The sequence below is a fragment of the Balaenoptera acutorostrata genome, chromosome 21 (assembly GCF_949987535.1).
Source record: "Balaenoptera acutorostrata chromosome 21, mBalAcu1.1, whole genome shotgun sequence".
Taxonomy (NCBI): domain Eukaryota; kingdom Metazoa; phylum Chordata; class Mammalia; order Artiodactyla; family Balaenopteridae; genus Balaenoptera; species Balaenoptera acutorostrata.
In genome coordinates, this window is record NC_080084.1 from 13077298 (window position 1) to 13093251 (window position 15954).

General features: G+C 47.3%; 1 protein-coding gene across 4 annotated transcripts in view; it reads left to right on the forward strand.

The window, feature by feature from the left end:
• DUSP26 (dual specificity phosphatase 26) overlaps window positions 1-3723 on the forward strand; it is a 6861-nt gene extending 3138 nt beyond the window's left edge. For 3 of the 4 annotated variants that reach the window (XM_007170096.3, XM_007170095.3, XM_028163487.2), the window contains 3 exons: window positions 1-228; window positions 1723-1937; window positions 2877-3723. The exon at window positions 1-228 is cut by the window's left edge. In XM_007170096.3, the coding sequence (XP_007170158.1) occupies window positions 8-228; window positions 1723-1937; window positions 2877-3076 (636 nt within the window). In that variant the 5' untranslated portion in view covers window positions 1-7 and the 3' untranslated portion in view covers window positions 3077-3723. Of the gene's footprint in view, window positions 229-786; window positions 1938-2876 lie in introns of all 4 variants that reach the window. The other variant, XM_007170094.2, reaches the window with a different exon arrangement.
• The last annotated feature ends 12231 nt before the right edge of the window (window positions 3724-15954 follow it).

Here is a 15954-nt window from a genome sequence, read left to right on the forward strand (position 1 = left end):
CTCTAAGATGTGCCCCGGTAACTGGCTCTGGGCCTCGGTGACATTTATGGCCCGCTTCTCCCGGAGTGGCTCGAGGCCTCCTGCTCGCACGAGAGGGGCCCTGGAAGAGGTACCAGCTGTCCAGCATCCCTTCCTCAACGTCTTTGAGTTGGAAAGGCTTCTCTACACGGGCAAGACGGCCTGTAACCACGCCGACGAGGTCTGGCCAGGCCTCTACCTCGGAGACCAGTATGTACCCAGCAGACCAGGGCCACAGCTAAGTGTCTGTGTGTGTGTGTATGTGCAGGAAGAAAGCAGAAGAGTGGCAGAGAGGCGCTGAGTTGTGCTGTTGTTTCCACGTGGCGGATGGAGGGGACGGGGTGCATGGGCAGAGTGGAGGAGGGTTTGGGGGAGTTTGGACAGGATTACTGATAGACCCAACTCTGCACAGACAGACTCTGTCCAAGTAATCGTATCATTCATTTAGCAAAATGTATGATTGCGTGCCAGTGCTAAGGGCTGGACATTTAGATGACTTCTCTGACCTTCCACCTATTGTACCCTGAGAAAAGGCCATCCCTGGGGCCGGGAACAGTGGTCAGTGAGGCGAAAGGTTGACCAAGCCAAGCCGCAGAGTGTGCAGAGGCCCACTCAGGTGCGTGGGGTCGATGGAGAGAAGGGCGTCAAAGAAAGAGGAGGCCCCACTTGTCTCTCCCAAGGGCTTTAGAGGCTACAAGGAGTTTTTCACATGCCTTTTCTCTCTTAATCTTCACGACAGCCTTGTGAGGTAGGTACCACTATCCCCAGGTTACAGAGGAGGCATCGGAAGCTCAGAGAAGTTGGGACTGGCCCAAGGTCACACGGGTCGTAAGTAGCAGAGCCAGGACTTGGAGGTTCAAGTTCAGGGCTCTTTCTGCTCGAGGAGTTGGCGCTGGACAGGGCGTTTGATATGATCATGTTGGCTGAGCTGAGGGGTACGGGCCACAGGAACATCTGCAGGTGACCTCCGCCACAGGGTAACCATGAGCGTGGAGTAACTGGCAAAACACAAGAAGATTCTGGGCATCAGAGAGAGTCCAGAGTAACGGGGCCGGGACTTCCCTGGGGGTCCAGTAGTTAAGACTCCGCGCTTCCACTGCAGGGGGCTCGTGTTCAACCCCTAGTGAGGGAGCTAAGATCCCATATGCAGCGCGGCATGGCCAAAAAATTAAGATAAAATTTAAAAAAAAAAAAAAAGTTTAGCAGGACGTTAAATGTGAGCTGGTCCAACAACCCATCCAATGTTCAGATTCCCTCTGCCGCTTCCAGACCCTATCCATTGACTTCCTCTCTCTACTTGAATACCCTGGTGTGAAGAAAGTCCCTCTCTCCCAAGGCGCCCCAATCTTTCTCCAGCTAGATTCCACCGTTGGTAGGTACTTCCTTACATGAAGCACAAACCCTCTGTCAGTCCTTTTCACAGCTCAAGTAAAGTCCTTCTGCCTCAGAGCATTCTTTCAATATGTTATCATGGCTGTTGTTTGCCCATTTCTCAGTCTTCTCTCCTCCAGGCAAAATCTCCCCAGGACTCCCCACCTTTGCTCCAGGACAAGACTCCGGCTCATTGCCCATCTCGGGTCCTCAGGAAGTGAAGTGGAGGCCTGGAGCCAACGATGTTGGCCGGGCAGTGGTCAGGGTACCGACAAGGATGTCTGGTCCCACTGCCCGGCTCTGCGCCCCCCTAACCTCCACTCCTCAATGCAGGGAAATAGCCAACAACCACCGGGAGCTCCGTCGCCTGGGCATCAGCCACGTCCTCAACGCCTCTCACAGCAGGTGGCGAGGGACACCCGAGGCCTACGAGGGGCTGGGCATCCGCTACCTGGGGGTCGAGGCCCACGACTCGCCAGCCTTCGATATGAGCGTCCACTTCCAGGCTGCCGCTGACTTCATCCACCGGGCACTGAGCCAGCCGGGAGGTAGGGGGGGAGCAAGGAGGAGGGAAGGACCAACAGACAATGGGTTAGAGAACAGCCCAGGGGTCTGGGTGTGGAGAGAGAGAGAGACTTGAATGATGTGATAAAATGCTCAGGAAAGGAAACTATCCTCTCAACCATCTTTTCAAGGCAGTCCATAAAAAGAAGGAAATAATCCCAAATGTTGAGAGAGTGGAAAGTTGCACCTGGGTGGTAAGATTATGGGCGATATATTTTTCAATTGTTGGCTTTTTTATATATTTCTATACTTTCTAATGATTTCTACGTTGAAACTGTCTTGCTTTAGTGATCAGGAAAATATATATATATATATATGTATATATATATGTGTGTGTGTATATATATATATATATATATATATATATATATATATATATATATATATATAAATATATTGGGACTTCCCTGGCAGTCCAGTGGTTAAGACTCCACGCTTCCAATGCAGGGGGTGCGGGTTTGATCCCTCGTCAGGGAACTAAGATCCCACACGCCAAAGAGCATGGCCAAAAAAACATTTTTTTTTAATTTTTAATAGGAAAAAAATATATTATTAATCATCCACCCCAAAGTGACTGGGAGATTGAAGAAGGACCCTGTTAGACATAAAGGGTTTTCCATGGACGCACTCAGCACATGTAGAAGGAAGCCCTGCTCGGTGCAAAGCTCGGTTTTGCGTTAGGGATGACCCTCTCCCTTCCAGCCCCTTTTGGGTTTAACGGATTCTGCGCTGCTGCAGGCTCTCCATCTCATCCCGTCCAGGCTCCTCCGCTGGCCAGGATCTGGGTTCTTACCGTCACCAGTCTGTGCCTCTGTGCACCTCTGCTTACCTGTCTTCCTCCCCGCCTGTCCGTGGGGCCCTCTCCCCAGCCTCCTCCAGCCCACCGCAGGGTCCCCAGCTGTGTCTCGTGTCTGCGTTCACAGGGAGGATCCTGGTGCACTGTGCCGTGGGGGTGAGCCGCTCGGCCACCCTGGTGCTGGCCTACCTCATGCTGTACCACCGCCTCACCCTCGTGGAGGCCATCAGAAAAGTCAAGGACCACCGAGGCATCATCCCCAACAGGGGCTTCTTGAGGCAGCTCCTGGCCCTGGACCGCAGGCTGCGGCAGCGTCTGGAGGCGTGAGGGGGCCGAGGGAGGGAGGGAGGTCAGGCCAGGCCTGTGGGTCCCTGGATCCCAGCTGGAGAGCGGAGGCCCAGGGGGCAGGTTGGAGGCAGCCCAGCGAACCCATTCTCTCCTGAGAGGGCTGGGACGTGGCCCCAGGCCACAGCTGCTATCTATCTGTCGAGGGGGATGGGGTGAGGTTGGGCAGTGTGACAGTCACCCAGGAGGGAGCTGGCCAGGGAAGGAGGCAGGTAGGCTGCAGGTAGAAGACAGTCCTGGATCCCAGCCAGGGTGGTCCTGGCGATTCACAGCCCCTCTTTGTGCTCAAGTGCTCCCCTTCCCCGCGTATCAGAACAGAAGGACCAGCCCTGCTCTGTACCTCTGCCAGGAATCAGGGATGCGGCAAACACAAACGTGATGGTGTCGAGTCGTGTGGAGGTGGTAGCTCAGGGACAGACGGTGAAGAGAGGGTGTGAAAAGCTAAGGGAGAAACCCACAGACTTGTTACTCCAAACCCCGGGAAGAAGAGGCGTGGGAGGCTTGGCATGGCGCCCATGGGTGCTGGTCGTGGCCCAGAACTGCAGAGGTGCATGACTTGGGGCCTGCAGATAATCCCTCGCTTACTGGATCCAAGTGTCTCCAGGAAAAATAAAAATGGTGAATACGAAGCAAGCCTCTTGAATCACTGACAGCTTGTACGAGGTCGGAACCTGTCCCCTGAGAACAGTTCCTGACTCCCTCCTAGTGTCATAAGCCCTCACCGGCCTTCACACCTCCACCAGTTCCTAGGGGAGGTTTCTCCCCAGTCCAATTTCACACTCCTGGGGCAAGTGGTATCTTGAACTTATTTCCGTGTATGTCCACACGGGGGAAGCAGAGGACCAAAAAATTCAGATTTGCAAACTGCGTTAGGACTCGGAGCACACCCTGCATCTCCCAAGCTTAAAATAGGTCTCTGTTCACAAGCTCAGGGGTGTAAGAAATATAACTTATTTTCAAAGAGTCAACCTGATTTCTATATCAAGTCCCCCATGCTAGTAGGAGAGCAAAATATTAATCTTAAATCAATCCCAGCCCTAAATCCCACATTAATGGGTTTGAGTTTTGCCTGGTGGCAGGAAACTGGAGGGGAGGGGAGGAGAGGTGATGTGATTGCTTCCTCTTCTAATCTTTCCAAGTTTTCCTCTGAGGAGTGTAACATAATCTCCTTAGTAAATTTAGTAAAAAATAAACTCCACCACTAGAGAGAATAGTGTGATCTTATATCCCAACTGTCAAACTGCTGGCCACCACATCCCTCTTTTTGAAAAGGGTGTGTTGGACTTCCCTGGTGGTCCAGCACTTAAGACTCCCCACTTCCACTGCAGGGGGCACAGGTTCGATTCCCGCCCGGGAACTAAGATCCTGCATGCCGCGCGCGTTGCAGCCAAATAAATAAAATAAAATAGGTATGTTCCCAGAACAGAATATCCACATGAGTGGGAGAACGGGATAGGATGTAAGAGGAAATGAAAAATACAGGGGGAAAAAAATCACTTAATATATCTAAAGTGTATATTCTACCCCAAAGTGCAGAAACTCAGAATCTCAAAGCCAGAAGTCACCTTCACAGATGAACGATTTCCACTCTCCAACAGGGCATAAATATGTCGCCTTTTCAATAAATCACTTGACGATAGTTATCAAGCATTAATTTGCTTGGCCATCTTTTTTTTTTTTAAATAAATTTATTTATTTATTTTTGGCTGCGTTGGGTCTTCGTTGCTGAGCGCAGGCTTTCTCTAGTTGTGGTGAGCGGGGGCTACACTTCGTTGTGGTGAACGGACTTCTCATTGCGGTGGCCTCTCTTGTTGCGGAGCACAGGCTCCAGGTGCGTGGGCTTCAGTAGTTGTGGCGCACGGGCTCAGTTGCTCTGCAGTATGTGGGATCATCCCGGACCAGGGCTCGAACCTATGTCCCCTGCATTGGCAGGTGGATTCTTAACCACTGCACCACCAGGGAAGTCCCTGCTTGGCCATCTTTGATGGTCAGGAATCACTGCATAACTCCCACACACAGTATTAGAAAGCTCTAATATTACACTTGCATCCTGCGATCACGTTACAGTGGTGGTGAGATGAGGCCGAAAGATCTGACAGCCTAGGATCCCTGGCCCTGGCACATATCCATCAGGGCACTGGTGATGGTCACTTTACCTCTCTCCGCCCCCCCGCCCCCCGGTTACATGCAATAGTCTGTCTACTTCCGCAGGGGTGCTCTGGGCATTTAATTGGATATGCAATGGGAAGCTCTGAGCACACTCAGTATTTAATGTGTTCTTTATCTAGCTCCATCTCTCATGGCAGCCCTTCCATGGTCTGAAGGCAGCTCTTGTGACTCTCCTGTGTCCCCTCACTTTCAGCCTAACAGCTATGCTTGTCTTCACGAGTCCAAATTTGTCATATTTCAAGTTTCCTCCCCAGCCTTGCCAGTATTGGTACCTCTTTCTAATTGTGGCAACCAAAATTAGAACTGGTCTCAATGTTTCAGGCAAGACTTGTGGGATGAGAGGCCAGCAAGATCTGTTGGCTGGGGCCTCACACTTTTATTATCATCGAGAGACAATTTTATCTAAGGGAAAAAGTGAGGGCTTCGCTATGAATGTTGATTCTATTGGGCTGGCCAAAAGTGCCTTCGGTTTTCAACTAAAAATAAAAGACCCATTTTTCATTTTTACCAAGAACTTTATTGAACAACGTATTCACGCTTTAGTTCCACTATCTTCTGCCATGTTTCAGGCAACTTCATACTTCCATCTTCCCAAAACTTTTTATCTTTTTGAGCAAAGAACTGTTCCAAGTGCCTTTTACAGTCTTCCAGGGAATGGAAATTTTTTCCATTAAGAGAATTTTGTAAAGACCGAAATAAATGGAAATGTGAAGGTGCAATGCCTGGTCAGTACAGCAGATGAATCAGAACTTCCCAGCCAAACTGTAACAGTTTTTGCCTGGTCATCAAAGAAACACGCAGTCTTGCATTATCCTGATGAAAGATTATGTGTTTTCTGTTGACTAGTTCTGGACGCTTTTCATCAAGTGCCGCTTTCAGTTGGTCTAATTGGGAGCAGTACTTGTTGGAATTAATCGTTTCATTTTCCGGAAGGAGCTCATAATAGAGGACTCCCTTCCAATCCCACCATAGACACAACATCACCTTTTTTGGACGAAGACCAGCCTTTGGTGTGGTTGGTGGTGGTTCATTTCACTTGCCCCATGAACTCTTCCGTTCCACATTATTGTACAGTATCCACTTTTCATCGCCCGTCACAATTTGTTTTAAAAACGGAATGTTTTCATTACGTTTTAGTAGAGAATCGCATGCGGAAATAGGGTCAAGAAGGTTTTTTTCCCGCTTAACTTACGTGGAACCCAAACATCAAAGCAATTCACATAACCAAGCTGGTGTAAATGATTGTCAATGCTTGATTTGGATATTATGAGTATGTTGGCTATCTCCTGCGTGGTATAACGTTGATCGTTCTCAATGAATGTCTCAATTTGATCTCTATCAACTTCAGCTGGTCTACCTGACCGTGGAGCATCGTCCAGCGAGAAATCTCCAGCACGAAACTTCGCAAACCACTTTTGATACATTCGATCAATCACAGCACCTTCTCCATACACCGCACAAATCTTTTTTTGCATTTCGGTTGCGTTTTTAGCTTTCTTGAAATAATAAAGCATAATGTGCCCAAAATGTTGCCTTTTTTCTTCCGTCTTCAATATTAAAATGGCTACACAAAACTTCACCAATTTTGATAAGTCTTATTAAATGCACACTGATATGACAGCTGTCACGATACAATCTAACAAAATTGTTTTGAATGAAGTTAAAGACAACTAAGTGCTATTAGGGCCATCTTATGGAAAAAACTGAACGAACCTTTTGGCCAACCTGATAGTTAGATTGCATTGATTTCCTGTCAGAACCATGGGCAACTTATGTATAACTAAAAAGAACCCAGAAATAACTCAGGCTCTTAGAAGGACTGACTATAGCCATGATCTGACCAATGTAGGCTACAGTAGAGCTGTCACCTCCTTTTTCCTAGTAAGTATATCACTACTAATATAACCCACAGCCGCAGACCTATTTTTGTAGTCTGAATGTGCCTCGGCTAAATCCCTCAGACTTCTTGCAAACTGAATAACTTGAGAACTTAATTCTAACTTCTAGTACAGATGTATAGCTACCAAAGTTCTTTGACCAAAGAACGCTTTCCAGATTATCCTCATAGAGCAGATCATTCATATATATATATATATATATATATATATATATATATATATACATTTATTATTATTATTATTTAACAAAGCCATATTATGGCTCTGCCCAGGCACTCTTCTGTGTTTTCAGATATTAAGTCATTTAATCCTCATTTAAAACCCTGTGAAGTGGTGTCACTGTCATTGCTTAGAGACAGGGAAACTGAGGTTAAGAAACGTTCCCAAGGACACACAAATAGTAAGCGGAGGAGCTCAGATTCAAACATGGGAGCTCTGGCTCCTGAATCTGTGTGTGTAGTTATCACACTGCTGTGCATCCCTCCACCTCCACCATTTAGGGGTGTGTGTGTGTGTCTTGGGGGTTAAGGGAGAGAAGGAAAGAGCACAGCCTGGTGATCACACAGATGGAATCAGTCCTCCTACCCTTCAAGGGGAATGAGGGTGACACCTGTCACAGGTGGGTCTCACTCCCACCTTCCAAAACCGGCATTAAAAGTCCAGACTCCTGGGACTTCCCTGGTGGCACAGTGGATAAGACTCCACGCTCCCAATGCAGGGGGCTCGGGTTCGATCCCTGGTCAGGGAACTAGATCCTACATGCATGCCGCAACTAAGAGTTCACATGCCACAACTAAGGAGCCCCCTGCCACAACTAAGACCCAGTGCAACCAAATAAATAAATATATTTTTTAAAAAAAAGATGCTTAAAAAAAAAAGCCTTCCTCCTGCATTCAGTTCTTGGGCAGTGGACCAGTTGGACCCAAGCCAAGGACTTGAAAATGAACAAGAATAAATATTCTCTTGTTAGCTGCAGCCTGTGCTTCCAGCCGGCTAAGCCTCGTGCTCCTGGGGAGCTGCAACTCAAGTCCGTCCCCTCATCCTCCCTGCCTGCCCCCCCTGGTCTCCTGATGTTGACTCAAACCCTCCGGGCAGGCCCCAGGGCCTTTGACGACTCTGGGGAGAGGGAGGAATGTTAGCCCAGTGCTTCCCCCTGTAACTAATCCCAGCTGAGAAGTTCCACAGGGAGCGACAGCAAAGAGAAAACTGCTGCTCCTGGGCCCCAAGGTAGCAGATGGAGCCAGAAAGCAGACAGACAGCTACGAATGTCGCTGGCTGGAAGGGGCACCACACGCACTGAAGGGCCATCGCTCCAAACAGAGCCCTTAGAAAAGGGAACCCTCGTGCACTGTGGGTGGGAATGTAAAGGGGTGCCGCCACCATGGTAAACAGTATGGAGGTTCCTCAAAAAACTAAACATAGAACTACACATGATCCAGCAATCCCACTCCTGGGTATTTACCCGAAAATACGAAAAAAGTAATTCAAAAAGACACGTGCACCTGCATCCCAGTGTTCATAGCAGCATTATTTACAATAGCCAATATACAGAAGCAACCTAAGTGTCCATCCACAGATGAATGGAGAAAGAAGATGTGGCCCATATATACGATGGAATGCTACTCAGCCATTGAAAAAGAATGAAATTTTGCCATTTGCAACAGCATAGATGGACTTGGAGGGTATTCTGCTAAGTGAAATAAGTCAGACAGAGAAAGACAAATACTGTGTCATATCACTTATATGTGGAATCTAAAAAATGAAACATGAAAAATAAATAAATAAAATAAATACAAAATGAAACAAACTAGTGAATAGAACAAAACAGAAACAGACTCACAGATATAGAGAACAAATTAGTGGTTACCAGTGGGGAGAGGGAACGGGGAGGGACATGACATTAAAAATGTCAGGACTGGGCTTCCCTGGTGGCGCAGTGGTTGAGAATCTGCCTGCCGATGCAGGGGACGCAGGTTCGAGCCCTGGTCTGGGAAGATCCCACCTGCTGCAGAGCAACCAGGCCCGTGAGCCACAACTACTGAGCCTGCGCGTCTGGAGCCTGTGCTCCGCAACAAGAGAGGCCGCGACAGTGAGAGGCCCGCGCACCGCGATGAGGAGTGGCCCCCACTTGCCGCAACTGGAGAAAGCCCTCGCACAGAAACGAAGACCCAACACAGCCATAAATAAATAAATAAATAAATAAATAAATAAATAAATAAATAAACCCAAAGTTTAAAAAAATGTCAGGACTAATCTCTACCTTCGTTTTAAAAGTTGAGAACTAGTGGCACACACTACAGGGAAGAAGATGCATTGGGCATGGACTCTACATCACAGAGCAAAACCCACCAGCAGAGGGTGTTTTGTTTTCTGTGCAACCTCTCAATAACCGGGAAGTGTTATGCAACATTCGGATTTCCAGCTCCTCTTAAAATGTTGAGAGTGACAGTGAGCCCACGTTTGCACGTGACAACAGTCTGAGCAGGGGCTGTCCCACTGGGACAAGGACATGACTGCCCTCCAGTCATCACTGCCCATAACTCTTTCCTCACACTGGACCTGCTTCACTCTTGAAGATCATTTGTCTCCAAACCTGGGGTAAATCTACCTTCCACCACTGTGTCCCAATGTCTTACCCAGAAATGTAAGAAGCCTAAGAAGCCTGGGGTGGTCCACTGGCCCTCATCTTCTCCCAGTCCCCACCCCGCCCCAAGCCATTCTTCTTTTTTTTTTTAAGATAAATTTTTTTTTTAATTTTATTGGAGTATAGTTGATTTACAATGTGGTGTTAGTTTCAGGTATACAGCAGAGTGATTCCGTTATACATATACATATACTCATTCTTTTTTGGATTCTTTTCTCATATAGGTTGTCACAGAATACTGAGTAGAGTTTCCTGTGCTATACAGTAGGTCCTTGTTGGTTATCTATCTTATATAGTAGCGTGTGTGTGTTCATCCCAAGCTCCTGATTTATCCCTCCCTGCCACGTTTCCCCTTTGGTAACCATAAGTTTGTTTTCAATATTTGTAAGTCTTTCTGTTTTGCAAATAAGTTCATTTGTATTGTTTTTTAAAATTAGATTCCACATGAGTGATATCATATATTTGTCTTTCTGTATGACTTACTAGACTCAGTTTGATAATCTCTAGGCAATACATGTTGCTGCAAATGTCATCACTTCATTCTTTTCTATGGCTGAGTAATATTCCATGGTATATATGTACCACATCTTCTTTATCCATTCACCCATCTATGGACATTAAGTTGCGTCCATGTCCTGGCTATTGTAAATAGCGCTGCAATGAACACTGGGGTGCGTGTATCTCTTCAGACTATGGTTTCCTCCGGATATATGCCCAGGAGTGGGATTGTCCCAGCCATTCTTAGAATGTTGTTTGTGGGCAGTGGTTACTGGTCTTCTGAATAGCCTGGGATTGTTCCTTAAGGCCTCTATCAAATTCCCCTTGAGCATCTGGAACCAGCCTGGGAGAAGGTGGCAGACTCTCTGGAAGGAACCTCAGGGAGCAGGGAGGGAAATGTTTATCTGTGGAAGAGCCAGCTTCTGATGGTCATGAACTAAAAGAAAGGAACTCTCGGGCTTCCCTGGTGGCGCAGTGGTTGAGAGTCGGCCTGCCAGTGCGGGGGACACGGGTTCGGGCCCTGGTCTGGGAGGATCCCACGTGCCGCGGAGCGGCTGGGCCCGTGAGCCACAGCTACTGAGCCTGCGCGTCTGGAGCCTGTGCCCCGCAGCGGGAGAGGCCGCGGCGGTGAGGGGCCCGCGCACCACGATGAAGAGTGGCCCCCGCTTGTCGCAACTGGGGAGGGCCCTCGCACAGAAACGGAGACCCAACGCAGCCAAAAATAAATAATAAATAAATAAAAATTAAAAAAAAAAAAAAAAGAAAGGAACTCTCCTCCCCCTAGGTAACTTTCCCCCTGGCAGTCTGTATTCTTGAGAATTCTGAGGATAATTGGGGTAGGGAAAAATCAGAGGGGGGAGGCGTGTCCCCTTTTGGTCCCTGGGGGTCACTCACAAACTTGGTCAGGGCTGAGCAAGTCCACATTCTCGGTCTATAACCTTGACAGAGCCTGAGCTCCTAATCCAGATGAGGCCAATGGCAGCCCAGAAGAGACAAGAGGGTTAGCAAAAGTCTTAGCCTGGGGAGGGAGCCCGTGTGCTCTGAGAATTTCCACTTCCCCATCCAAGGGGTGGAGCACGAGGCCACCTACGGTGGTGGTGTACCGGCACCTCGGAACACTCCTGAGCTCCACGGCGGGCACCTAGACCCCTGGTCCAGGGACGGGGGACCCTCACTTGCCTTAGGAGAAAGGAGAGCTATGTCGCAAGATCAGAAAAGGGATGAAAGGAAATGAGGTGAGGCTGGAGACCCAGGGCAAGGGCTCATTCCATCTTCCTCCGCCAATACATGCCGGGTACAAGCCCCCAGCTGCCAAGCAGGACAGGGCTATGCGCCAGCCCAGGGCAGGGAACACAGGTGAGTGATCAGAGCCTCAAAAATACCAGAACTGGAAGGAAGCCAGGAGAACTTCTCACTCGGTGAGACTGATCGTGCCTCAGAGAGCTCTAGTGCTTGAAATAGCTTTCCATGGGGCCACTGATGGGGTGAGGGGAGTGGAGAGTAGAGACAGAAACCCCACATGATTCAAACACATCAGCTCTGTTTTTATATCTCTAATCCATGCAGTGTCTTTTTAAATATTATTTAATAAACAACATTCTGCCACACACACACAAAATTGAAAACCACTAAGCTTATCCAATCCTTCATTGTATTTTTAATTTTTTTTAAAAGTAGGTTAGCTAATTGGGAAAAGAATTTGAAAACGAATAGATACCTGTCTATGGGTATCCAAATCACTTTGTCGTACACCTGCAACTAACACAACATTGTTAATCAACTCTACGCCAACATAAAATGAAAAGTAAAATAATAATAATAAAGTAGGTTAGAAACATCATGTGCAGTAATCGTTTTTTGTTTTGTTTTTTTTTATTTTGGCAGCGCCATGCAGGATCTTAGTTCCCCAACCAGGGGCTGAACCTGAGCCCTCCACAGTGGAAGCGTGGAGTCTTCACCACTGGACCGCCAGGGAAGTCCCCAATCCTTCATTTTATAAATGAGAAAACTGAGCCTTGGAAAAGTGTCACTGCAAGCCACAGAGAAGGTGCCAACACTGGGACTGGGGATAGGGGTGTTCCTAGGCCTCCATCCACCACATTCCATCCTCCACTTCCTCCTGTTATCACAGACATGCCCGAGCTTCAGCCCGACTGTCCAGCGGGAGCCTCCATTCTTCAGGCTTCTTTGCAAATAGGTGTGACCCTGTGACTAAGCTCTCACCAGTGGAATGGGAACAAAAGTTAAAACTTGAATTCCTACAAGGAAAATGCTGTCTTTCCACTCTTTCATCCCCTCCCTTGGGGTTAAAACATCAGCTGTGTAACTGGTAAGTCAGCTTCCCCATATGAACAAGGAACGTATCTTAGGATGTGGCCAAACACCGAGAGAAAGGAACCCGGGTCTCTGATGGCCTCGGGAAGCAGAACCCACCTCCTTTCTTTGGAATATTCATGAGACAGAAATAAACTAGATGATTGGAGCCCCTGTCCTTTTTTTTATTTTTTATTTTTCCCACACTGCACGGCACGTGAGATCTTAGTTCCCCCACCAGGGATCGAACCCGCGCCCCCTGCATTGGAAGCGTAGAGTCTTAACCACTGGACCGCCAGGGAAGTCCCGTTCCTGTACTTCTCTGTCTCTTTGTGACAGTGACTATATTGTTTATCTATGGCTCAATAGCAAATTACCCGCGGACTCAGTGGCTTAGAACAGCAAACACTGGTTGTCTCCTAGTTCCTGTGGGTCAGGAATTCAAGCGCAGCTGAACGGTGTGGTTTTGCCTCAGGGTCTCTCAAGAGGCTGCCGCCAGGACATTGGTAGAACCTGCCATCATTCCAGGCTTGACTAAAGCCGGAATATCCACTTCCACTCACACGGCTGCTAGCAGAAACCTCAGTTCCCTGCCATGTGACTTCACAGGTGAGTGTCCTTGTGACATGGCTCCTGGCTTCCCCAGAGCAAGTGACTGATGAGGGGGCGGGGAGGGAGAGAGAGAGAAGGAAACCACAATGCATTTTTATGACCCAGTCTCCAAGATCAACCACTGTCACCTCCACTTCACTCAGCTTGTTAGAAGGGTCCGCAAGTCCAGCCCAATCTCTTCTCGTTAAAGAGGATGGGAAGTAGGCTCCCCATTTTGAAGGGAGGAGTATTTAAAAATGTGTGGACATATTTTCAAACCCACCACAGTAGCTTAGCCTGTATCCTAATTGATACACTACAGGTACTGGCTCCTGGCCCAATGCGACTTCTGAGCCGTGATGCTTCACGATATAGTTCGATGATAATAATAATGAACATTTATTGGGGGCTTTTTATGGACCAGGTACATGCAAAGCATTTTTCAAACATGTTGTTTCTCGTATGACCCTCTTATCAAACATTTTTTTTCTCATATGACCCTCTGTGGTGGAGTTATGACAAGCCCTAATCTTCCAGGGGAGAAAATAAGTTAATACCACGCCAGATTCCAGAGCTTTCATTACGGTTAACTGTTTAGGGAAAGAGCATGTTTCATGGAGAACAAGTTCAGTTGGAATTCTGTCAACAACACTTATGTGATTTGGGGGGAAACCTAACCTTCTTGGGCTTCTATTTTATCTCATAAGAAAGTAGAAAATAATCATACCCCGAGGGTTCTGGTGAGGAATCCATGAAAATATGTGAAGCACTGAACACAGGGCTTGGCATGCAGTAGGTGGTCAATCAAAGGAGTTTTTCTCTCCTCCTCTGCTTTATTCTCCAATCTCCACTCTCACACAAGGGATGATGGCTCAGCTCTGGCCTAGAGTATTGTCTTCATTCCAGAAATCCAAAGACATAGCAGGACCGTGCAGGATTCCTGGGAAACCAGGTTAGCTTGAACCCCATAGCTTCTGTATCCTTCCGGCCTCCCCTGGCACTTAGGATGATCATCAGGGATGCTTAAGAGATACCTGGGGAAAAGCCTGGGCCGTCACCCCAGAACTGATGAGCCTCTGGGAGAGAGAAAGGAAGATTTGCCTCCAGGGTCACATGAAAGCCTTATTCTCCTATTGGATTTCCCAGGTGGGTCGGGAGCTGGGGGCGGGGGTGGGGAAATTGCTGTTTCACTTCCCTAGATAACCACAGACAGGACCTGGGCTTTGCTGGGAAAATTATGAACACCTTTGGCCAAATTCATCATACAAATGAATTTATTTGCAAAACAGAAACAGACTCACAGACTTAGATAATGAACTTATGGTTACCACGGGGGAAGGGTGCAGGAGAGGGATAGAGCGGGAGTTTGGGATTGACATGTACACACTGCTATATTTAAAATAGATAACCAACAAGGACCTACTGTATAGCAGAGGGAACTCTGCTCAATATTCTCTGATAACCTATATGAGAAAAGCATCTGAAAAAGAATGAATATATGTATATGTATAACTGAGTCACTTTGCTGTACACCTGAAACTAATACAACATTGTTAATCAACTATACTCCAATATAAAATAAAAATTAAAAAAAAAAAAAAGAGTTGCATCAATCACCCCTACAAACATCCTGGTACTGAGACCTCCAGGGTATCTGGACAGAGGAAGGCCAGATCTTTTAAGAATAAAATGAGTGAAGGGTGGGACTTCCCTGGTGGCACAGTGGTTAAGCCTGCCAATGCAGGGGACATGGGTTCGAGCCCTGGTCCGGTAAGATCTCACATGCCGCAGAGCAACTAAGTCCGTGCGCCACAACTACTGAGCCCATGCGCCACAACTACTGAAGCCCATGTGCCTAGAGCCCGTGCTCCGCAACAAGAGAAGCCACCGCAATGAGAAGCCCATGCACCACAACGAAGAGTAACCCCCGCTCGTCACAACTAGAGAAAGCTCATGCACAGCAACAAAGACCCAACGCAGCCAAAAATAAATAAATAAAATTAAAAAAGAAAAATGAGTGAAGGGCCTCATTTGCCCAAATACAAAATGAACAACTCTAAACCCCTTTAAAGAATTGCAGAATTGCATGTTCCTCTGAAAATTGTTCTCTTAAGAAATGAAAAAGTTTGGGGAAATGTGACAATTTGTCTAATTTTGAAGTATGACATGATTATTTGGGGTTAATTATCACTTTTTACAACCAACCAGGGTTAGTATTCTCTTCCATATTTTAGGGCTGCTTTTGGAGGCCCATGGAAGAGAGAGTTTCTTAGTAAAGGTAAAATGATGGGATTAAGGTTTCTGGTCTCAACGCTCCTCCACAGAATTAACTCTCTCTCCGAAATACGTTTCTCTAGTGCTAACAAGCCCTTAAAATGAGGGGGCTTTGGGGGTGTATAAGAGGATGTTGAGGTGCGGCCTTGAAAATGAAGAGAGTCCCTGACTCTTTAGCAGTTTTTCTGGAGGTTTAGTATTACTTTTCTCTCTTACCATGGAAGATTTAGAAACATAATTCTACTTCATACTTCTCAACTGGCTTTGGCTTTGGATGATGTATAATCCATCATCTTCTTTACTGTTTCCGTTTCTTCCTCACAAAACAACCAGACTTGTCTTCCTGATTTGCAAGAAGCTGGGCATATGAAGCATCATTGGTTGAGGTCGGGGGGAAGGTGAGTTATCTAAATTGTATTGACATGATGTGAGAAATCAACTTCTTTTTGATACATCCCTTTAGTCCAAGAAAA